At 42.7% G+C, this 24,362-nt stretch overlaps 1 protein-coding gene across 4 annotated transcripts in view; it reads right to left on the reverse strand.

Annotated features, from left to right (window-relative positions):
* Nucleotides 1-24,362, reverse strand: part of FMNL1 (formin like 1) — a 169,901-nt gene that overhangs the window by 46,786 nt on the left and 98,753 nt on the right. For all 4 annotated transcript variants that reach the window (XM_056549329.1, XM_056549327.1, XM_056549326.1 and 1 more), the window contains exons 2-4: nt 12,146-12,229; nt 7,819-7,902; nt 2,371-2,444 (exon numbers count right to left, since the gene is read on the reverse strand). In XM_056549329.1, the coding sequence (XP_056405304.1) occupies nt 2,371-2,444; nt 7,819-7,902; nt 12,146-12,223 (236 nt within the window). In that variant the 5' untranslated portion in view covers nt 12,224-12,229. The remainder of the gene's footprint in view (nt 1-2,370; nt 2,445-7,818; nt 7,903-12,145; nt 12,230-24,362) is intronic.

The raw sequence follows: 24,362 nt of genomic DNA on the forward strand, positions 1-24,362 counted from the left end.
GCTTTAAAAATAAGCTGTTTCAATGCCAGGACCTCCAGTGATCAGCTGAGGTCTGCAGTAAGTATTCAAATATCTTACAGTGCCACCACTGGAGGAGTGAGGCATTACATCCAGCCCATTGATTTCAATGTCTAGTCCAGTGTTTCCAAACCACTGTGCCTCCAGCTGTTGAAGGCATGGTGGGAGTTGTAGTTTTGCAACAGGTTGGGAAACACCAGTCTAGTCTGTGAAATGCGGAGAGGTGTTGGGTCCTCCAGAGCAAGAGACTCTCTTCTCATGCACTCCTTGCTATAGCCAATAGTGGAATATTCAACACAAATGTCAACAAGGGAACATTACTGTTTACAGATTCTTAACCCCTTAAGGACTCAGGGTTTTTCAGTTTTTGCACTTTCGTTTTTTCCTCCTTACCTTTTAAAAATCATAACCCTTTCAATTTTCCACCTAATAATCCATATTATGGTTTATTTTTTGCGTCACCAATTCTACTTTGCAGTGACATTAGTCATTTTACCCAAAAATTCATGGCAAAACGGAAAAAAAAATCATTGTGCGACAAAATCGAAGAAAAAACGCCATTTTGTAACTTTTGGGGGCTTCTGTTTCCACGCAGTGTATATTTCGGTAAAAATTACACCTTATCATTATTCTGTAGGTCCATATGGTTAAAATGATACCCTACTTATATAGGTTTGATTTTGTCGTACTTCTGGAAAAAATTATAACTACATGCAGAAAATTTATACGTTTAAAAATGTCATCTTCTGACACCTAGAACTTTTTTATTTTTCCACGTACAGGGCGGTATGAGGACTCATTTTTTGCGCCGTGATCTGAAGTTTTTATTGGTATGATATTTGTTTTGATCAGACTTTTTGATCACTTTTTATTCATTTTTAATGGTATAAAAAGTGACCAAAAATATGCTTTTATGGACTTTGGAATTTTTTTGCGCGTACGCCATTGACCGTGCAGCTTAATTAATGATATATTTTTATAGTTCGGACATTTACGCACGCGGCGATACCACATATGTTTATTTTTTTTTATTTACACTGTTTTATTTTTTTTATGGGAAAAGGGGGGTGATTCAAACTTTTATTAGGGAAGGGGTTAAATGGCCTTTATTAACACTTTTTTTTTGCAGTGTTATAGGTCCCATATGGACCTATAACACTGCACACACTGATATTTTACACAGATCACAGGCGCGTATTAACACGCCTGTGATCAGTGTTATCGGCGCTTGACTGCTCCTGCCTGGATCTCAGGCACGGAGCAGTCATTCGTCTATCGGACACCGAGGAGGCAGGTAAGGGCCCTCCCGGTGTCCTGTAAGCTGTTCGGGACGCCGCGATTTCACCACGGCGGTCCCGAACAGCCCGACTGACTAGTCGGGATAGTTTCACTTTCACTTTAGAAGCGGCGGTCAGCTTTGACCGCCGCTTCTAAAGGGTTAATACCGCACATTGCCGCGATCGGCTGTGTGGTATTAGCCGCGGGTCACGGCCGTTGATGAGTGCCGGGATCGACGCGATGTGATGCGGGGTCGCAGTGCGATCCCGCTACATATCGCGGGAGCCGGCGCAGGACGTAAATATATGTCCTGCGTCATTAAGAGGTTAAAGAGTACCTGTCGTTAACAAAAACTTTTTATATATTGTAGATAATACCATTAGATGTATATTTGTAATATACACTGGTTAAAAAATGTGCATATTTTTGTCCCTACAGCTATTGCCTGTGTGTGTCGATGAGGAGTCCAAATACAGGTAGTGAGGGTGGACAAGCAGGGCTCTGTGCTCTAAGAAAAAGCAGGACAGTGTGCACTGAGGCTCTATGACAGGCTCCCGGCTCAAACATCAGGATGATTGACAAGTCAGGAGCCTGCACAGATCCCTGCTTGTCCTGCCCTCACTTCCTGTATTTGGACTCCTCATAGAGACACACAGGCAATAGCTGCAGGGACAGCATTTTTTCACCCAAAAATATACACATTTTTTAACCAATGTATATTACAAATATTCATATATTGGTATTATCTACATTATATAAAAAGTTTTTGTTGACGACAGGTACACTTTAACAGAAGATTTCTCAGTTCTTTCCAGTTCATATCACTAGGTGTAAAATACATGACAACAGAACAAACAGTAAGCCATTCTAAAGATAGCATCTGGACTCTACATACAAAGTTTACACTAAGCTGAGACACTTTCCACACTTTCCAGAACAAACAAAACAAGCAAATCATTTTTACTAATCTTATACAACATCAATCTTATACAACAAGTTATCGCAAGTAGCAGATGTTAAAAGACGGACCTCTCTTCTTCTATCAATAAGAAATGATGCACCAAAATAACTCACCCGATGTGATTGGTCCTCAGGGAGATCTCCAGTTCTCTTAGAACCTGGGTGGATTCTGAACCCCTTTTCTTTACCTAAAATAAATGGAAGTCTTAATATCCAGAGTATATGCATGAATGGTGAATAATATGATCTAAGGACAGTACGCAATATTTGTGCATGTGACATACAACCGAAAGTCAAACGAAAATGACAATATAAAGCAACATGTAGATGTAGCAAAGCTGAGTTGAGGTAAAAGTCAAAATGCTGCGGCGACCAATGTATGTAATGTATGCCTCTAAAGTGGACACCAAAAGGTAGGATATTGGCTTGGTTATGTATTCACAAGAGTCAACAAGAAATGTGGCTTTTACTTAGAACTTAAATGGACATATAAAAAGTTTTGGTCGGATTCAAACCCTGACCAATTACAAGAACGAGCCTGGAAAACTGCACGCTTAGTGCGTTCTTTCCTGGCACTGTCTCCAGACAGACAGACCGGAAAGGGATGACTGCTGATATCTATCATCAGCTATCCCGGCATATCGCCCAAGAGGGTCCCAATTCTGACCGGCGAATCACAACTTTTCCGGGCTGATCGGGTCTCTGGTAACCCGATAGCCTGGAAAATAGGGATGATCGGAGCTGTCAGAGACATCCCCGATCATCCTAAAGGATAGGAGCGAGGTGGCGGGGGTGCCACCTCCTCCTATCCCCTGCGATTGGCCGGTCAGGACTGACCGGCAAATCGCAGGACAGGGGTGGGGGTCAAAGTTGAGATCCCCACTCTGCCCGCTCTAGAAGTCCGGGCTGACCGGGGCAAAGATGGTGGTGGCGGTTACCGGCGGCAGACAGCGGGGGATGGCGGCAGACAGCGGGGGACCGGCGGTGTGGAGAACCGGCAGCAGCAGAATGCAGGCAGCAGTGGCGGTGACAGAGGCAGCAGTGAATATCTTCACTGCTGCCTTGTAGTTTCACAACTAAAATTCCCAGCATGCCCAGATACCCAAAGGCTGTCTGGGCATGCTGAGAATTGTAGTTTTGCCACATCTGGAGGGCTACAGTCCAAACTGTGCACTTCCAGATGTTGCAAAACTACAACTCCCAGCATGCCAAGACTGTCAAGGCCTGCTGAGCGTTGTAGATCGGCAACATCTGAATGGCCAGATGTTGCAAAACTACAACTCCCAGCATGCCCTTTGGCTCTCAGAGCGTGCTGGGAGTTGTAGTTTTGCAATAACTGGAGGCACACTGGTTGGGAAACACTGTCTGTTTCCTAACTCAGTGTTTCCTAACTCAGTGTTTCCCAAACTGTGTGCCTCCAGCTGTTGCAAAACTACAACTCTCAGCATGCATTGACAGACCATGCATGCTGGGAGTTGTAGTTTTGCAACAGCTGGAGGTACACTGGTGCGGAAACACTGTGGTAGTCTGTTACCTAACTTAGTGTTTCCCAACCAGTGTGCCTCCAGCTGTTGCATAACTAAATTCCCCGCATGCATGGTCTGTCAGTGCATGCTGGTAGTTGTAGTTATGCAACAATTGAAGGTTAGGCCCCCCCCCCCCATGTGAATGTACAGGGTATATTCACACGGGCAGGGGTTTACAGCGAGTTTCCGCTTTAAGTTTGAGCTGCAGCAAATTTTCCGACGCAGCTCACTCTCAGCGGGAAACTCGCTGTAAACCCTAGCCAGTGCCAACTTACCCTAAAAACACTACACTACACTAACACAAAATAAAGGGTAAAACACTACATATACATCCCCTTACACTGCCCCCCCAACCCCACAAAAAAATTAAAAACGTCTCATACGGCAGTGTTTCCAAAACGGAGCCTCCAGCTGTTGCAAAATAACTCATAGTATTGCCGGACAGCCATTGACTGTACAGGCATGCTGGGAGTTTTGTAACAGCTGGAGCCACCCTGTTTGGGGAACAATGCCGTGTCCGTCCTTATGCAAATCCCTAATCCAGGCCTCAAATGCACATGGCGCTCTCTCACTTCAGAGCCCTGTCGTATTTCAAGGCAACAGTTTAGGGCCACATATGGGGTATTTCTGTACTCAGGAGAAATTGCCTAACACATCTTGGGGGGCTTTTTCTCCTTTTACCCCGTATGAAAAGGTAAAGTCATACGCCAGCATGTTAGTGTAAAAAAAAAAAAAGGCAAAAAGAAAAAAGACCCCCAAAATTTGTAACGCTATTTCTCCTGAGTACGGAAATAGCCCATATGAGAGTGTAAAGTGATCTGCAGGCGCACAGCAAGGCCCAGGAGTGAGAGCGCCATGTACATTTGAGGTCAAAATTGGTCTAGATTTGCACAGGGGTGGCTGATAGTTACAGTGGTTCTGACATAAATGCAAAAAAATCACCCACATGTGACCCCATTTTGGAAACTTCACCCCTCACGAAATGTAACAAGGGGTATAGTGAGCCTTAACACCCCACAGATGTTTGACAAATTTTAGTTAAAGTTGGACATGAAAATGAAAAATCTGATTTTTTTTTCACTAAAATGCTGGTGTTACCCCAAAGTTTTTATTTTACAAGGGGTAATAGGAGAAACCACCCCAAAATTTGTAACCCCATTTTTTATGAGTATGGAAATACCCCATATGTGGATGTAAAGTGCTCTGCGGGCGAACTACAATGCTCAGAAGAGAAGGAGCGTCATTGGGCTTTTGGAGAGAGAATTTGGCTGGAATTGAAGGCCATGTGCGTTTACAAAGCCCCCATGCTACCAGAACAGTGTGTCCCCCAACATGTGACCCCATTTTGGAAACTACACCCCTCACGGAATGTAATAAGGGGTGCAGTGAGCATTTACGCCTTACAGGTATCTGACAGATTTTTGGAAGAGTGGTCTGTGAAAATGGAAAATGTAATTTTTCATTTGCACAGCCCACTGTTCAAAAAATCTGTCAAACGCTAGTGGGGTGTAGATGGGGGGGGGTTCCACTGTTCTGGTAGCATAGGGACTTTGCAAACGCACAAGGCCCCCGAGTTCCATTCCAACCAAATTCTCTTACCAAAAGCCCAATGGTGCTCCTTCTCTTCTGAGCATTGTAGTTCGCCCGCAGAGCACTTTACATCCATACATGGGGTATTTCTATACTCAGAAGAAATGGAGTTACAAATTTTGGGGGGCTTTTCTCCTATTAACCCTTGTAAAAATGAAAAATTTGGGGTAACACCAGCATTTTTGTGAAAAATTTTTTATTTTTATTCTCAAGTCCAACTTTAGCGAAAATTCGTTAATCACCTGTGGGGTGTTAAGGCTCACTATACCCCTTGTTACGTTCCTTGAGGCGGGTAGTATCCAAAATAGTGTGTCATGTTTTTTTTTTTTTTTTGCTGTTCTGGCACCATGGAAGCTTCCTAAATGAGACATGCCCCCCAAAAACCATTTCAGCAAAATTCACTCTCCAAAATCCCAATGTCTCTCCTTCCCTTCGGAGCCCTCTACTGTGCCCGCAGAGCACTTTACATCCACATATGAGGTATTTCCTTACTTGAGAGAAATAGGGTTACAAGTTTTGTGGGACATTTTTACCTATTACCCCTTGTAAAAATGCAAAAAATGGGTCTACAAGAACATGTTAGTGTAAAAATAAAGATTTTGAATTTTCTCCTCCACTTTGCTGCTATTCCTGTGAAACACCTAAAGGGTTAAAAAAAACTTTCTGAATGGCATTTTGAATACTTTAAGGGGTGCAGTTTTCATAATGGGGTCCATTATAGGGTATTTCTAACATAAAGACACTCAAATTCACTTCGAAACTGAACTGGTCCTTGAAAAATTCTGATTTTGAAATTTTGATGAAAGATTGGAAAATTGCTGCGAAACTAAAAAGCCCTCTAATGTCTTCAAAAAGTAAAAACATGTCAACTTTATGATGCAAAATATTTATCAAAGGGTTTAGACTGGTTTTGTCGCACAGGGAGTCGCACAGGGAGTCGCAGTCTAAATATGTGTGACTTTTTTGCGACTTTTGCTCTAGAGGATTTTTAGAACATGATGCATTCCAGTCTATTTTAGATGTAAATGCATTGGAAAATGCATTGGTGCTGAATTTATCAAAAGCGACTTTTCAGCGACAAGTCGCATCGGCTGAAAATACACCGAGATGTCAGACCTTGTTGAAGCAGGTTTAAATACAGTCTAAAGCATAGATCCTGAAGTCTGTGCGCAGAATTTATCAAGAGCAGTGCGCCTTTTAATAAATTAGGCGCACAATAGACCGGCCTAACCCTCCTGTAGTTTGGTCTATATTGATGCGGGACATAGACAGTTTTGATAAATATCCCCCATTGTATATGTGAATCAACATATAATTTATTTGGAATGTACACTTTCCTTACAAGCAGAGATCTTCAAAGTTTGAAAAATGGTAAGTTTTCAAATTTTTCATGAAATTTTGGATTTTTTCACCAAGAAATGATGCAAGTATCGACACAAATTTACCACTGACATTAAGTAGAATATGGCATGAAAAAACTAACTCAGAATCAAATTCATAAATTAAAGGATCCCAGAGTTATTAATGCTTAAAGTGACAGTGGTCAGATTTGCAAAAAAATGGCTGCGTCCTTAAGGTCAAAATGGGCTGCGTCCTTAAGGGGTTAAAGAGTACCTGTCAGCATATAAAACTTTTAATATAGTGTTCCTTGTGTAATTAGCAGACACTTTCCCATTCACTTGCTTTTAAAATTATTAACATAAATATGTTTAAAATGAAATAGAAAAAATGGGCACTAGGTGGCTCTGTTCTGTTCTCTGCCACAATTAATACAGTGAGTTTGGTCTCCTTCCGGCCTGGCAGGAGACCAAACTCAGGAAGTGTTTCTCTGCACTGAGCTTGATTGACAGCTGCACAGAGTCTCACTGAAAGATGCATAGAGCCTCACTGAAAGCTGCACAGAGCTTGAGTTCTTCTATTCATCACAGCACTGCAACCATGTGAGGGCGGAAGTGGTCCTTCAGCAGGCTTCAGTGATGTCATGCCTGCTGGGAAACGCCTACTTTCTCATGCTGGGAGATTGCACTATGTGAGCAAGAAGAAAGGTATGATACAGAGCTTTTTAAAGCTCTGAATTTTTCTTTAAGGATGGGAGGGGTATTAGGAGTAGTTAGGGAACGTAGCCTGAGTTAGTTTAGAAAAGTTCATTTGGTGACAGGTACTTTTAAATGATCCCATTGACCTGTTTTTGAGATCAGGCAGGGGTAGGCAGACAATAGGGCAAATACCAGGGAAATTATTGGGATGTGGCTGGGAAAATACCATCTTCACTTGCCCATGGTATGGCATATGAGTAATCTTCTTATTGAATGGGAAATTCCACATTGAACCATAGTAGTATGACGGACTTCATATTTAAAAAAAATATCCTCTCCACTGACTTATAATTGTGAGGCTTATATACTGTAGAATCAGATTAATGATGCACATTTGACCTATATATTACCTTAAGGCTGATTCCTCCTGAATCCATATAGCTCTTCAGTTTTTGTATATAAGCAGCTGGTGGGTTCTTCACCCGGAATCTTTCCTGAAGGAGAAAACATTGGAGCATGAATAATGAATACATTATTTAGGTGTAACACTTCTGTTATCTTGTATGCTGAAAATAGGAGGCCTGCTATATCTGGTCTGTATCATGAGGCTAGTAAGTGCCATAGATGTATGACAAGGGGTATCTCCTTAGGCTCATATTTAGATCAGTTCAGCATGCATGTATATCTCAGTGGGGACATTTTTTTGCATACCAATGTTAAAGTTTATTTTCTTAGAACTCTACATTTGGCCATTCCTCAGTTATTCTACCTGGCAATGTATGAATAAATTGACAATTGTGTGTTGCCATCCCTCATATTAGGGTATCGTTTAGTCAGACTGTGTATTGACCCTTCTAACTGACAAGAGGAATCGTAACGCCCAGTTGTTATTTTATTCATACATTACCAGGAGTAATAACAGAGGAATGGCATAATGCAGATGTTTAAGAAAAGATATTTTAGGTATTTTATAATGATTTCAAATACAGTTGTGGTGTCCTGAAAGAGGACCTGGTCCTGTCCCTTTGTCTAGAGTCCCCACAGCCAGAGCCCCTCCATGACAATAGGGCTCTCCCTTAGGACTAACCCCTAGTCGCCTCATATAAATAGTATTTAATGTACAAATAAATATATTTAATGTGTTATATGGCAATGCCTCTGTATAGGACCTTAGAGGTCACGTGCCTTAAATTGGTTGTACTATGGTTCAGGGACCTTTGGGTCATGTGATGCCCAGAGTTCACTAGGTTCATAACTGACAGGTTATGCTGACCAATGAGCTTTGTTCTGCCCTCTTAATATATAAGGGGCTGCTGCCACTAAATTCTAGCTCTTAGTCCCTGCTCTTCCTGCCGGACTAGCAAGCAGCACTAATCTCAGCACAAATCATCAATTCCCGCTAGGCCCAAAGCCTAAGAATCCGCATCCACTAAATGTGAGTTACTCAAGCTCAAATTACTAAATCCTGTGTGACTACTAGAAACTCAAATCTCCTAAAAAATAGTAGCACAGTGGCTAGCAATCAAAGCTCATTGATCCGGAGTCCCAGCAAACCTGGGAGGAACCTGTATCCTGGTTCACTCGTAAAAGACTGTCGTGTTACATGTCGTTGCATAAAATATACAGTAAAGTTACTTCAAGTTTACTTCAGAAAATCTGCTGTGGACATTCCGTTATTTCTCCCTGCCGTTTGTGGGACGGTTACATTGAGGAAACCACACCCTGGTGTCACGGCAATTAAGGGTAAACACCAACATACCCTACACTATCACCAGCACCACCCAGGCACCACACAGTGCTTTACAAAAGTTCCTGTTTTGTTGCATTATAACCTGAATTAAAATGGATTTCGATTTTAGGTAATGAACGTGACAAAATTGTTATAGAGGAACAAAGAAAATATATTGAATCCAGTCCAAGAAAAATCACAAAATTCATTGAATGCTGACCCCTTGTGAGGGCTCCAAGTGTCACGTTGTCAGTATTAATACACCAGTTCAGAGAGGCCCAGAATCTTCAGCACCACTAAACATGGAATACGAAGATCAAGGTACCAACAAACAAAAAAAGTTGTGCAGAAGTGGAGATCCGACAGAGCACTATTAAATACATTATAGAAAAATGGACAGAATAGGGCACAACTACAAACCTGACAAAAAGAAGGCGCCCACCATAACTCACAGAGCAGGCAACCGGAGATACAAAAAAGACACCAATGATAACAATATAGGATCTAAACATCGACAGCGGAGAAATATTGGCTCATAGGACAACCTACAGCCGTACACCCCACAGAGCAGGGTTTTTTGGAACAGTGGTCTGAAACACACCATTACTAACAGAAAAATAGTACAGAACACATTTAAAGTCAACCAAACATTATATAGCCAAGTTCTCAAACGCTTAGAGGATGCTCCTCTGTCAGATGAGTCTAAAATTCAACTTCTTCATCATCACGAGAAATGATATGTCTGGTATAAACCCAACACTTCCCATCACCCCAAGACCACCATTTCCATAGAGAAGCATGAAGGGGCAACATCATGCTGTGAGGGCAGGAACTGCAAAACTAGTCAGGTTTAAAGAAGAGATAAACAGCAGTAAATACAGGAAAATTCTTGAGAAAAACTGTCTTAAAGAGTACCTGTCACCAAATAAAACTTTTAATATAGTGTTCCTTGTGCAATTAGCAGACACTTTCCCATTCACTTGCTTTTAAAATTATTTAAATTAAAAATGGAATAGAAAAAATGGCCTCTAGGTGTCTCTGTCCTGTTCCCTTCTGCAATTAATACAGTGAGTTTGGTCTCCTTCCGGCCTGCCAGGAGACCAAACTCAGGAAGTGTTTCTTTGCTCTGAGCTTGATTGACAGCTGCACAGAGCCACACTGACAGCTGCACAGAGCCTCGCTGAAACATGCAGAGACTCACTGAAAGCTGGACAGAGCCTGAGGTCCTCTATTCATCATAGCACAGATGTGAGGGCGCAAGTGATGCCCCAGCAGGCTTCAGTGATGTCATGCCTGCTGGAAAATGCCCACTTTCTCCTGTTGGGAGATTGCAATATGTGAGCAAGAATAAAGGTATGATACAGAGCTCTTTAACCCCTTAACGACCACGGACGTAAATGTACGTCCTGGTTTGGCGGGACTTCACGCACCAGGACGTACATTTACGTCCTGTGTATGACCGCGCGCATCGGAAGGGTGCTCGCATCATACACGGCAGGTTCCGGCTGCTAGCAGCAGCCGGGGACCCGCCCGTAATGGCCGACATCCGCGATCACGCAGATGTTCGCCATTAACCCCTCCTATGCCGTGATCAATACAGATCACAGCATCTGTGGCATTGCGGCACTTTGATTGGAGGATCGGACTTGAGCCCTATTAATATTGTTTATTACAATACGTTGCATCTGGAAGAGATAAAAATCCTTCCTCTGGTGGCACCAAGTGTATTATGGACTGGCATAATATTTTCCAAAGTATTGGCGTTCATGACATGATCTGAGAAAGAAGTGTAACTGGGATCATGTCATGTACGGCAATGGCTGTCCGGGCATGCTGGGATTTGAAGTTTTGCAACATCTGGAGGGCCGCAGTTTGAGACCAAGGTCCTAGAACTATAGTATAAACTACTGTTGTTCTATTTGCAGATGTTCTATGGGTCTACTGTCTTCAACAACCCAACCCTGAGCAGATTTAATCTAGGGACTACTGTCTAAACATATAATATAATATACACCCAGCATGTTCAATCTATCCAGTTTTATTCCAAAACAGACCCAAGGGCTTGCAAAAGTCAAAAGCCCATTTCGCTGCATTTTTCCCCACCTTGTCCCTCACTAGATGATTGTGGACGTTGTATAGAGCCAGGAGATATTGGGGGGAGATTTATCAAAACCTGTCCAGAGGAAAAGCTGCTGAGTTGCCCATAGCAACCAATCAGATCACTTCTTTCATTTCTCACAGGACTTTTCAGATATGAAAGAAGCAATCTGATTGGTTGCTATGGGAAACACAGCAACTTTTCCTCTGAACAGGTTTTGATAAATCTCCCCCAATGTATTCTTCTATTCTACATGTCCAGTATCCTCCATTATACAGTGATCACTCAACTTACAATGGCCTCAACATACAATAGTTTCAACATATAATGGTCTTTTCTGGACCATTGTAACTTGAAACCAGACTAAACATACAATGTTACAGACAGTCCAGATCTGTGAAACGTGTCAATGGCCGGAAGAACTGACCAATCAGAATGGGCATTTCACTGTATTACTGAAGTGCATGCACTGACTGGTGTCTGGTACAGGGAGGTATTACATGTTCTGTACTCTTTTCCTGTACCAGGGTTAGCTGTTCCTGTGGACACCAGGTGAGGGCGGCTCCATGTTACTTTTTTTTAGGACATTGCGTGTACTGTACAGGACCCTGAAGAAGCTCCTGTCCTCTACATAGACAGTGATTACAGCTCCCAGCAGATCTTTATTACTTTTATATGTAAGGACTTGCTTTATCTGTAGTAGTTATCTACTTATTTTTCTTTAATCCTCACTTTTTCCTATTTTGGATGACATTTTGGTAGCTTTGGAACCAATTATCAGGTTTCCATAGAGTTATAGTCTCAACATACAATGGTTTCAACATACAATAGTCGTCCTGGAACCAATTAATATTGTAACTTGAGGGACCACTGTATTGGTTTTGTATCTGTGATACAACATGACCCTTACCTGATCACACACCAGCTCCCATTTCTTGTCTTGGTCATACTGTCGAAGAACATTTATCTTATCCGGAGGAAGGTTCATGGCATTCTGCAAGAAGAAAACAGAAATGTTAGACCCAGAGTAGATGCAATGTTCTAGAGTAGACTCAATCTCATATCAATATACCCATCGCTCCATAAAATCTATGTTCACATCAGCGTTAGGCAAATCCATAATGAAGTGTCCATATGGTTGACCATCGGGTGTTTGTTGTCTTGTGCAGTTTGTGGTTATTGTATTAGAATATACTTTTTCCACCTTCTTTCACAGGGGGCCATATGTTAACAAGTAATGACAAGTAACCCCTACTCAAATAGACTACATCCAAGGCTATCATTATACATTGAGCAGCACTCACCCTAGAGACCCGGCTTGTACCCCTTGTACACCCTAGGATCTCAACTTGCACCAGAAGTTGAGATCCTAGGGTGTAACACAATTGCAAACATTAAAGGGGTTCTCCACCATAAGGTGATTTTAGTAAGTACCTGGCAGACAGTAATGGACATGCTTAGGAAGGATCTGCGCTTGTCTTGGGGCTAAATGGCTATGTTGTGAGATTACCATAACACTGTGGCTAGCTCTTTGTGAACTTGTATTTTCTGTTTGACTTTTCTTTTTTTGACTACAAATCCCACAATTCCATTTTCCTCCCTCCCACACATCAGCCACCCCACCCATCGAAACAAAAGACCTGTGGTTTTCCATCAGGGTGCCTACAGCTGTTGCATTATTTGCAGATTGATCTCTCTCCCACCAAGCGATCCCTCCACCCATTGAAGCAGACAGGCTTCCTGTCATCAGCTGACTAGTGAATCAGGTCTCGGCTGCATTGCGAGCTGGGAAAAATCCGAGATAACAGTAATTTTGTATGCTGTTTAAAATTTTAATATTTAAATATTGGAGTGAAAATCACATAAGAATTGTGAGAAAACCGTCACACACAGGTACAGACACTATATTTTTTGTACACAGTGTAACTTGGGCGCATTTGAGCTCAAGTGATTTTGACTAAACTGACTTAGGTACACACTTTTGAATTTTCACTTTGCAGTGGTCAGAGATTTATCGCGTGCAACTGTTCTAATAAAGTCGCAGATTTTGTCACATAGTCCTCAAATACACCATAAACATACACCAGCACAGACGTGGCTTACAAAACTTGCTGTAGAAAGTGTCACGGGTTAAAAAAGCCACAGAAAAGTTGCCGAGAAAGAGTCATACAAAGTGGTGCACTGAAGTGAAATTTCCTAAAAAGGTGTATTAGCCCAATATTTATCACATATCCTGTATCATTTTATACATTTTGTGCATGTACACTACTACAATACCATCAAAACCTGTGAATAACAAATTCCAGACATTCCGCTTTTGTAGTAGTAGTTTGTGTCCACTAGTTGTACAGAACCAGTGTTACTCTATAGGGTGATTCACAGGATGTTTGTTAACCCCTTAAGGACTCAGCCCATTTTGGCCTTAAGGACTCAGACAATTTAATTTTTACGTTTTCATTTTTTCCTCCTCGCCTTCTAAAAATCATAACTCTTTTATATTTTCATCCACAGACTAGTATGAGGGCTTGTTTTTTGCGCGACCAGTTGTCCTTTGTAATGACATAACTCATTATATCATAAAATGTATGGCGCAACCAAAAAACACTATTTTTGTGGGGAAATTAAAACGAAAAACGCAATTTTGCTAATTTTGGAAGGTTTCGTTTTCACGCCGTACAATTTATGGTAAAAATGACGTGTGTTCTTGATTCTGAGGGTCAATACGATTAAAATGATACCCATTATTACATACTTTTATATTATTGTTGCGCTTTTTAACTTTTTAACCAAATTAGTACGTTTATAATCCCTTTATTTTGATGACCTCTAACTTTTGAATTTTTTCGTATAAGCGGCGGTATGGGGGCTAATTTTTTGCGCCATGATCTGTACTTTTTTTTTTGATACCACATTTGCATATAAAAAACTTTTAATTAATTTTTTATAATTTTTTTTTTAATAAAATGTATTAAAAAAGTAGGAATTTAGGACTTTTTTTTTTTTTTCGCTCACGCCGTTCACCATACGGGATCATTAACATTTTATTTTAATAGTTCGTACATTTACGCATGCGGCGATACCAAATATGTCTATAAAAACATTTTTTACGCTTTTTGGGGGTAAAATAGGAAAAAACGGACGTTTTACTTTTTTATTGGGGGAGGGGATTTTTCACTTTTTTTTTACTTTTTCTTTTACATTTTTTTAAATTTTTTTTTTTGCAATACCATGATTGCTAATACTGATCTGTTCTATGTATAGGACATAGAACAGATCAGTATTATCGGCTATCTTCTGTTTTGGTCTGCTCGATCTCAGACCAGAGCAGGAGACGCCGGGAGCCGGACGGAGGAAGGAGAGGGGACCTCCGTGCGGCGTTATGAATGATCGGATCCCCGCAGCGCTGCGGGCGATCCGATCATTCATTCAAATCGCGCACTGCCGCAGATGCCGGGATCTGTATTGATCCCGGCATCTGAGGGGTTAATGGCGGACGTCGGCCATTGCCGGCGGGTCCCTGGCTGCGATCAGCAGCCGGGATCAGCCGCGCATGACACGGGCATCGCTCCGATGCCCACGGTTATGCACAGGACGTAGATGTACGTCCTGGTGCGTTAAGTACCACCTCACCAGGACGTACATTTACGTCCTGCGTCCTTAAGGGGTTAAAGGGGTACTCCCGTGGAAATCTTACCAGAAAGTTAAAGAGATTTGTAAATTACTTCTATAAAAAAATCTTAATCCTTCCAGTACTTATTAGCTGCTGAATACTACAGAGAAAATGGTTTTCTTTTTGGAACACAGAGCTCTCTGCTGACATCACGAACACAATGCTCTCTGCGGACATCTCTGTCTATTTTAAGAACTGTCCAGAGTAGGAGAAAATCCCTATAGCAAACATATGCTGCTCTGGACAGTTCCTAAAATGGACAGAGATGTCAGCAAAGAGCACTGTGGTCATGATGTCAGCAGAGAGCTCTGTGTTTCAAAAAGAAAACCATTTCCTCTGTAGTATTCAGCAGCTGATAAGTACTGGAAAGATTAAGATTTTTTCATAGAAGTAATTTACAAATCTGTTTAACTTTCTGGCACCAGTTGATTTAAAAAAAAAAAAAAAAAGTTTTCCACGGTAATACCCCTTTAAATAAATGGATATATTCCAAAGGTAAAAGTTTTTGCCCCAATGTGAAAGCAATTACAGGGTTCCCAACCTACTCTAAGTAATTCTGTATCCAACCTAGAAGACAACTTATCACTATGACAGATCTGTAATACGACAGAACATGTCGGAGGGGAAAAAAAATACTTTCAAATCAACTGTTGAAACTGTAGAAAGTTAAATAGATTTGTAAAAAACTTCTATATAAAAATCTTAATCCTTCCAGTACTTTGTATATATATCTTTCCAGTACTTTGCTGCTGTATACTACAGAGGAAGTTGTGTAGTTCTTTTCAGTCTGACCACAGTGCTCTCTGCTGACACCCCTGTCTAGAGCATGAGAAAATCCCCATAGCAAACCTCTCCTGCTCTGGACAGTTCCTGACACGGACAGAGGTGTCAGCAGAGAGCACTGTGGTCAGACTGAAACAACAACACAATTTTCTGGTACCAGTGGATTTGAAAAAGTTTAAGGTAATGTTCTCCTAACTCTGGACCTCCAGCTGTTGGTTGACCAGTAATGCTGGAAGTTGCAGTTTTGCAACATCTGGAGGTCCACAGTGTCAAGACCACTGGCTTAAGGGTTCAGACCACCCTTCGTTTACCCCCAATAATGAAGATTCTAGGTGGACCTTGCTATTTTACACTTTGTTTTATTCAGATTTTTTTTTTTTAACAAAATCATCTGAAGCAAAGCAGGTGTCAGTTTCTCCTCCCTGTGGGTTTCCTGCTTCATAATATAATAACGTCATCTTCCTGTATCTGAGTCTTGTAAGGGGGGAAGGGTTGAGGCGTAAATAGTCCATGCAAAGAAATCAGACAACAGTAAGAAGCTCTACAACATACTATGTTTTGTGTCCAAGCCTTGAATAGAATGTTTCCCAACCAGTGTGCCTCCAGCTGCTGTAAAACTACAACTCCCAGCATGCCTGGATAGCCAAAGGCTGTGTGGGCAATGGGCATGCTGGGAATTGTAGTTTTGAAACAACTGGAGTCACCCTGGTTGGGAATTACTGTTGTATGAGATGATGCCTTTGTGAAAGTGCTATTTCATTTGTAGAGAACAGAGGACATGATGGTTAAAGGGGTATTACAGGAAAAAAAATATTTTTATATATCAACTGACTCCAGAAAGTTACACAGATTTGTAAATGACTTCTATTAAAAAATCTTAATCCTTCTAATAATTATCAGCTGCTGAAGTTGAGTTGTTCTTTTCTGTCTGAAAACAATGCTCTCTGCTGACATCTCTGCTTGTCTCGGGAACTACACAGAGTAGAAGAGTTTTGCTATGGGGATTTGCTTCTACTCTGGATAGTTACCGAGACAGGTGTCATCAGAGAGCACTTAGACAGAAAAGAACAACTCAACTTCAGCAACTCATAAGTACTGAAAGGATTGATTTTTTTAATAGAAGTAATTTACAAATATAAAAATATGTCTTTTACTGGATAACCCCTTTAACTGTGATCTAAGACCATCCACCTTAAAAAAGGGAGAGAACTAGTACTGTGGAACACATTCACAAAAACAGAGCAATGGGGGAAATCTATTAAAAGGTCATGGACAAAATCGAAAATGTTTTATATGTTATACATCTTGGCAAAACATGAACCTTTCTTATAAATTTCATATAAAATCAGATCTCCTTTTTATAGAAATTGTGGCTCATAAAAAAAAAAAAAAAAAAGACCACTAGGGGTCCCCATACCAGTCAGAACAAAATCCTGTCTGGCTGCAGCCTCATCTTTGTCCCAGTTGAGGCACATAATGGACCAAAGTCCACTATGTGAGGGAGGGACTAGCATTCCTCTGTCCTTCCTCCTGTCCTGTCTATCAGACTGCAGCATGAAAGCAGAGAGGAGGGGGTTACAGAGCAGCCTACAGAGATTGGATGAAGAGACACAGCACAGCAGACTCAGGGAGGAAGTGAATGCATGGTGAGTGAGGGAAGGCTCAGTGCTTGTCTTGTCTCTTTGGCATGCCCTTCCTGAGCAGAGGATCTCAGAATGAGTGAGCAGCATAACAAAGGGATTTGTAAGCAAAATACAGAAGCTAGACACATAAAAAGACATGTAAAGAATCTGCATGACATTGTTACATGTAAAAGCAGTATTTATTTCTGTCATATGACAGGTATGCTTTAAAAACCCCAGTGGAAAAAATAAATAAATATAAAAACAGTATTAGTACAAATAAACCAGGGTTGGGGAACGTCCAGTCCATGGGCCGTAAAAGGCCTGCAAAATGATTTGGTCTGGCCCTGCCAAGTCAATCGAAGTCAGGATCCAAAATTCAATAAACCTAAGAGCTCTTTTCATAGCAATGTACATTTTTATTAAGTAAATTACAATATGAACGTACATTTTAATGGACAAGCAAGGAACGTCCATAATGGGATAGACAGGAGGACGCATACGAGTACATGGCGATGGGACAGTCTGCCTGTATTGTGGTGGCTCAGAGGACAGTCAGTGGCAGGCAGGCTGGGGATGTACACGTCGTGAAACTGTTAACACAAACACGTGTTAAAGTTTGGTAACACAAAACTACAGCGACCCAGTGATGATGAAAGATGCAATGTTACCAAATGTAGCTGCTAATTTTTAACTTGGTCATTTTTGATGGCCCACGAATGATGGCATAAATATCCAAATGGCCCTTGGCAGGAGAAATGTTCCCTACTCCTGACATATAGAGAAAGGAAGGAAGGCGCCTCATGTGCGGGATCAGTAGATCTTGCAGGTGGGGGTAGGGGAAGGTGATTCCCAAGCCGCTTACCGAAGTTGGTTGTGCGCCCACACACAACAAGGTTAGGAGCAGAAGAGATATGAAAGCAGGTCCACTGCAGCCCTCCTGGGTAAGTGTAGAATCAAAGGCGAATGACCAGGGAGTCAGGAGTTTGTCTGGCGCAGAGAGGAACCATCAGACAGCCAAGTAAAATCAATGGATTTATTAGATGCAACGCGTTTCGCTGCGCATGCGCAGCTTCATCAGGCATGATGAAGCTGCACATACGCAGCGAAACGCGTTGCATCTAATAAATCCATTGATTTTACTTGGCTGTCTGATGGTTCCTCTCTGTGCCAGACAAACTCCTGACTCCCTGGTCATTCGCCTTTGATTCTACTCCTGACATAGGCAAATATGCCTTAAAGAAAATAATGGCTGCAGAAACAGCACCACACCTGTCCATGGGTAGTGTCTGGTATTGCAGCCTGGAGCTTATGAATGTATCTTATCTTCTATAGTTTTCTTCTTCCCAAAAAAGGAAGCCAAGAAGAAAAAACTGTTAAAAAGTGGAGTGGAGAGATATATACATATATATATATATATACAGACAAGATATATGCAGATCATCTATATTAGTGTTTCCCAACCAGTGTGCCCCCAGTTGTTTCAAAACTACAATTACCAGCATGCCTTCGGCTGTCCGGTATTCTGGGAGTTGTAGTTTTGCAACAGCTGGAGGCACACTGGTTGGGAAACACTGATCTGCATTAACCAGTGCTTCACTGATGTGGAGTTGAAGGAGTACTCCGGTAAAAAAATAACTTAGTCCCTATCCACAGGATAGGGAATAAGTAACTGAGACGGGATGGGATCCTGGTTCTCTCAGTGAGGAGTGTGCTCCATTCATTTCTATCGAAGTGCTGAGGATGCCGGTGTGCTCTTTTCGGTGCTCCCATCGGAATGAATAGAGCACGTGCCAGCTTCAGCACGCGCTCCTCACTGAGCGTCACCCGGTGATCATGGGGTGCCCCAGCGGTCAGACCCCCAGCGGTCAGACCCCAGAAATCCAGCTACTTATCCCCTTTTCTGTAGAATGAAAGTTATTTTTCACCTGAGATCTCCTTTAATATAATCTGGACCAGTAGGGGTCCCCATACCATCCATAACATAATCCTGTCTGGCTGCAGCATCATCTTTGTCCCAGTTGAAGCACAGGCAGGGACAAAGTCCAGTAAGTGAGGGCGGGACTAGCATTTCCCTGTGCTCATTCATTCCCTAACAGGCTGCAGCATGAAAACAGAGAGGAGGGGTTACAGAGCAGCCTGCAGTGATTTGATGAAGAGACACAGCACAGCAGACTTAGGGAAGAAGTGAATGCATGATGAGTGAGGGCGGGTTCAGTGATTGCCTTAGACACGCCCCTTTCCTGAGCAGTGGATGTCAGAATAAGTGAACAGCAGAACAGAGAGCTTTGTGAGAATCTAAATACAGAAGCTAGACTCATAAAAATACAAGCTGGGTATGCTGGGATGTGAAATTTGCAAAACAACTGGAGGCACCCCAGTTGGGAAACACTGATGTACATTAACCAGTGCTTCATTAATCTGAGGTTAATGTAATCTGGAGTCTCTTTGCCTGACAGACGCTCAATGAGTCACCAAGGCAGGAAGGAAATGTTGGCCAATATTCATGTAGACAGATCACAGTTCTCCTTCAGCCATGTCCTGTGACCTCCTATATAAGTGTATGTGATCTCACTACCACCGGTGCACCAATATATGGCCCATAATGCATCCCAAATGTACTAGATCATATATATCTAGAGGCCGGATGTCCCAAGCATGTGATTCTCCAGCTGTGATGAAGCTATCCCCTTCTATGCTGGGAGTTGTATGAGTGAGTGAGTTTGTGGTCGGGGACCACTAATGTTGACACATACACTCTAGCATTCTTCCTGACACGCAGAGCATTGCATTAGATATTGTGCGTCATGATCTCACCCTTAAACCTCACCCCTTGTTCTAACGTAACATCATCTAAGTGTGGATATTATAAGTAGCCCCCGATTCATAGAAGCAGAAGATACCACCATGTGAGTCCTCATTGTGCATGTGATGGGCCGAGGAGGGCAAGAACTTTTGTCTCTTTGGTGATTTTGAGGGGTGCGCAGGTACTACACATACTACACTTTTGGGTAATTCTGTTTGAGTAATTTAGCTAAAATCATTTAATTCTATATTCAGTATCTCTTGCAGATTGGAAAAACCATTTGGATAATAAATGAGGCCCATGGCAACAAGGAGCAGAAGGCCTCTGTGTGTTAACCCAACCTTAGGATGTCCCTTATGGTTATGATGGTATAGCATTTGTGGTTGGAAAAGCTACTCACAGTTTGCCCTTGGTGGCCTCATTCACTTTTGGCGGTAAAGAACTGCCATAAAAAGTATCAAAAATAGTTATAATATTAATCATCATTTAACTGTGATGGGAAGTAACAGTTTTTCTTAAAGGAACAGTACTATGAAATGTGCTCAGAGGAGTTCTGATGGAAATGCAGCAAGAATCAAAAGGTTTCAAATTAAAAGGGTGACTGAGATTAAACAAAAACTATCGCACAGGGAAATGGCAAAAAAACATGAAAAACTAAAAATAATGCTAAAATATTATGCAGAAAAGTCCAAAGTATATAGCAAGAGACAAATGGGCCCCTGCTAGTTCATGCCAGTACATAAGTATAGGAGATAGGTATCCACAGAATAGGGCATAAGCGTCTGATCACAGGAGTCCGACCATTGGGACACCTCACTTAATAAGGGGTGCAGTGAGTATTTACACCCCACTGGCGTTTTTCATTTTCATTTTCACAGACCACTGTCCCAAAAATCTGTCAGACACCTGTGGGGTGTAAATGCTCACTGCACCCCTTATTACATTACATGAGGGGTTTAGTTTCCAAAATGGGGTCACATGTGGGGGGGGGGTACATTGTTCTGGCACTATGGGGGCTTTGTAAACACACGTGGTCTTCAATTCCGGACACGTTTTCTCTCCAGAAGCCCAATGGCGCTCCTTCTCTTCTGAGCATTGTAGTTCGCCCGCAGAGGACTTTATATCCACACATGGGGTATGTTCTGTTTGGGGGGCTTTTTTCCTAGTTTCCCTTGTGAAAATGAAAAATTTAGGGTAACACCAGCATTTTAGGGAATAAAATATATATTTTAAATTTTCCTATCCAACTTTAACGAAAATTCGTCAAACAAAAAAATTTTAATTGGTGGGAAAACTAGCATTTTAGTGAAAAAAAAAACATTTACACATCCAAATTTCACGAAAAGTTGTCCAACACCTGTCGGGTGCTAAGGCTCACTATACCCCTTGTTACATTCTGTGAGGGGTGTAGTTTCCAAAATGGGGTCACACGTGGGTATTTATTTTTTTGCGTTTATGTCAGAACCGCTGTAAAATCAGCCACCCCTGTGCAAATCACCAATTTAGGCCTCAAATGTACATAGTGCATGTACATAGTGCAGCAATTGAAAGCAAGACAAAGATGCACCGGCACTACTGCAACCACAATGCCCTATGATGTGTAGAGGATGGACCGTAGACACAGTGACTTCAATACGGTATGAATCTGTAGGCGGTGCAGACTAGTGAAACAAGGAACAGCAATCCACTTTGTAACAAGAAGACAAAAGTCGCACTCACCCAGTTCGATGCAAAAATCGTGTCCATTTATTAAACACCAACAGTGGATAACAGGATAAGAAGTCACTCACACGCGGGGAGCAAGGGCGCACGCCCTCAGACGCGGGGTATACCACAGGAGCGACTAGTTTCGCATCACAGCAAGACGCTTATTCCGTGAAACTAGTCACCTCCTGTGGTATACCCCGCGTTTGAGGGCGTGCGCCCTCGCTCCCCGCGTGTGAGTGACTTCTTATCCTGTTATCCACTGTTGGTGTTTAATAAATGGACACGATTTTTGCATCGAACTGGGTGAGTGTGACTTTTGTCTTCTTGTTACAAAGTGCATGTACATAGTGCGCTCTTACTCCTGAGCCTTGTTGTGCATACGCAGAGCATTTTACGCCCACATATGAGGTATTTCTGTACTCAAGAGAAATTGCGTTACAAATTTTGGGGGTCTTTTTTTCCTTTTACCTCTTGTGAAAATAAAAAGTATGGGGCAAAACCAGCATGTTAGTGTAACAGGCTGGGATAGACCCCAACTTTTACTTTTCATAAGGGGTAAAAGAAAAAAAAAGTCCCCCAAAATTTGTAACTCAATTTCTCCTGTGTATGTAAATACCCCATATGTGGCCATAAACTGTTTCCTTGAAATACGACAGAGCTCCGAAGTGAGAGAGCACCATGCGCATTTGAGCACTAAATGTGGGATTGCATAGGGGTGGACATAGGGGTATTCTATGCCAGTGATTCCCATACAGGGTGCCTTCAGCTGTTGCTAAACTCCTAGCATGCCTGGACAGTCAGTGGCTGTCCGGAAATGCTGGGAGTTATTGTTTTGCAACAGCTGGAGGCTCCATTTTGGAAACACTGCCGTACAATACGTTTTCATTTTTATTGGGGGGGGGGGGGGGCAGTGTAAGGGGTGTATATGTAGTGTTTTACCCTTTATTTTGTGTTATTGTAGTGTAGTGTAGTTTTTTTAGGCACTGGCGGAGGTTTACGGTGAGTTTCCCGCTAGGAGTTTGTGCTGCGGCGGAAAATTTGCCGCAGCTCAAACTTGAAGCAGGAAACTCACTGTAAACCCACCCGTGTGAATGTACCCTGTACATTCACATGGGGGGCAAACCTCCAGCTGTTGCAAGACTACAACTTCCAGCATGCACTGACAGACTGTGCATGCTGGGAGTTGTACTTTTGCAACAGCTGGAGGCACACTGGTTGTAAAACCTTCAAATAGGTTCTGTTACCTAACACAGTACAGTGGTCCCTCAACATACAATGGTAATTCGTTCCAAATGAACCATCGTTAGTTGAAACCATCGTATGTTGAGGGATTCGTGCAATGAAAAGTATAGGAAGTTATACTCAACTGTCCCCGCCACTCCGGACCATCACCACTGCCCTGGATGTCGCCCTCCATCGCTGTCGCCGCGTCCCCGGGGTGTCCCCGCCGCTCCGGACTGTCTCGGCTGCTTGGGATCATCGCTATTCATCGCCGTCATCACGTTGTTGCGCACGCCGCTCCTATTAGATGACAGGATGGCGTGCACCGCGACGCGATGACGACGAAGGAGAGCGATGGCGATGCAGGGGATCCTGAAGAGAACCGGGGACAGGTAAGTGATCATCACTGGATCACACGGGGCACGTTAAACGGCTATCCGTATAGCCGTTTATGCGATGGCCCCAACATTCAAAAGCATCATATGCTGATGCTGCCTTCAACATGTGATGGCCTCTGAGAGGCCATCGTATGTTGAAATTATCGTATGTCGGGGCCATCTTAGGTCGTGGGGTCACTGTATTTTCCAACCAGTGTGCCTCCAGCTGTTGCAAAACTACAACTCCCAGCATGTATTGATCGCCGAAGGGCATGCTGGGAGATATAGTTATACAACAGCTGGAGGTACACAACTACAACTCCCAGCATGCCGAGACAACTGTTTGCTGTTTGGGCATACTGGGAGTTGGAGTTTTGCAAGATCAGAAGGGCCACAGATTAGAGACCACTGCACAGTGATCTCCAAACTGTAGCCCTCCAGATGTTGCAAAACTACAAATCCCAGAATGCCCAGACAGCAAACAGCTGTCTGGGCATGCTGGGAGTTGTAGTTTTGCAATATCTGGAGGGCAACAGTTTAGAGACCACTGTATAGTGGTCTCAAAACTGTAGCCCTCCAGATGTTGCTAGGCAACTACTCACCGGCTTCTGTAGGATCGCCGCACGTCATCACCGCACCAGGGAGCCGCATCGCCATCCTCTGCCACCCGCCGCCGATGGGTAAGTGGACCTCCGGCGCAGGTCACCATCGGTTCCTCCGTTCTTCCCGGACTACTGTGGGTGGGCAGAACGGGGGAACCAAACTTTAACCCCTCCGCCCCCGATCTGCTATTGGTCAGTCGCTTCTGACCGACCAATAGCAGGGATAGGAGGGGTGGCACCCCTGCCACCTCACTCCTATCCCTTCAAGGGGATCGGGGGTGTCTTGGACAACCCCTATCCCCCTTATTTTCCGGGTTCACCGGAGACCCATTTGACCCG

The sequence above is a fragment of the Hyla sarda genome, chromosome 12 (assembly GCF_029499605.1).
Source record: "Hyla sarda isolate aHylSar1 chromosome 12, aHylSar1.hap1, whole genome shotgun sequence".
NCBI lineage: Eukaryota > Metazoa > Chordata > Amphibia > Anura > Hylidae > Hyla > Hyla sarda.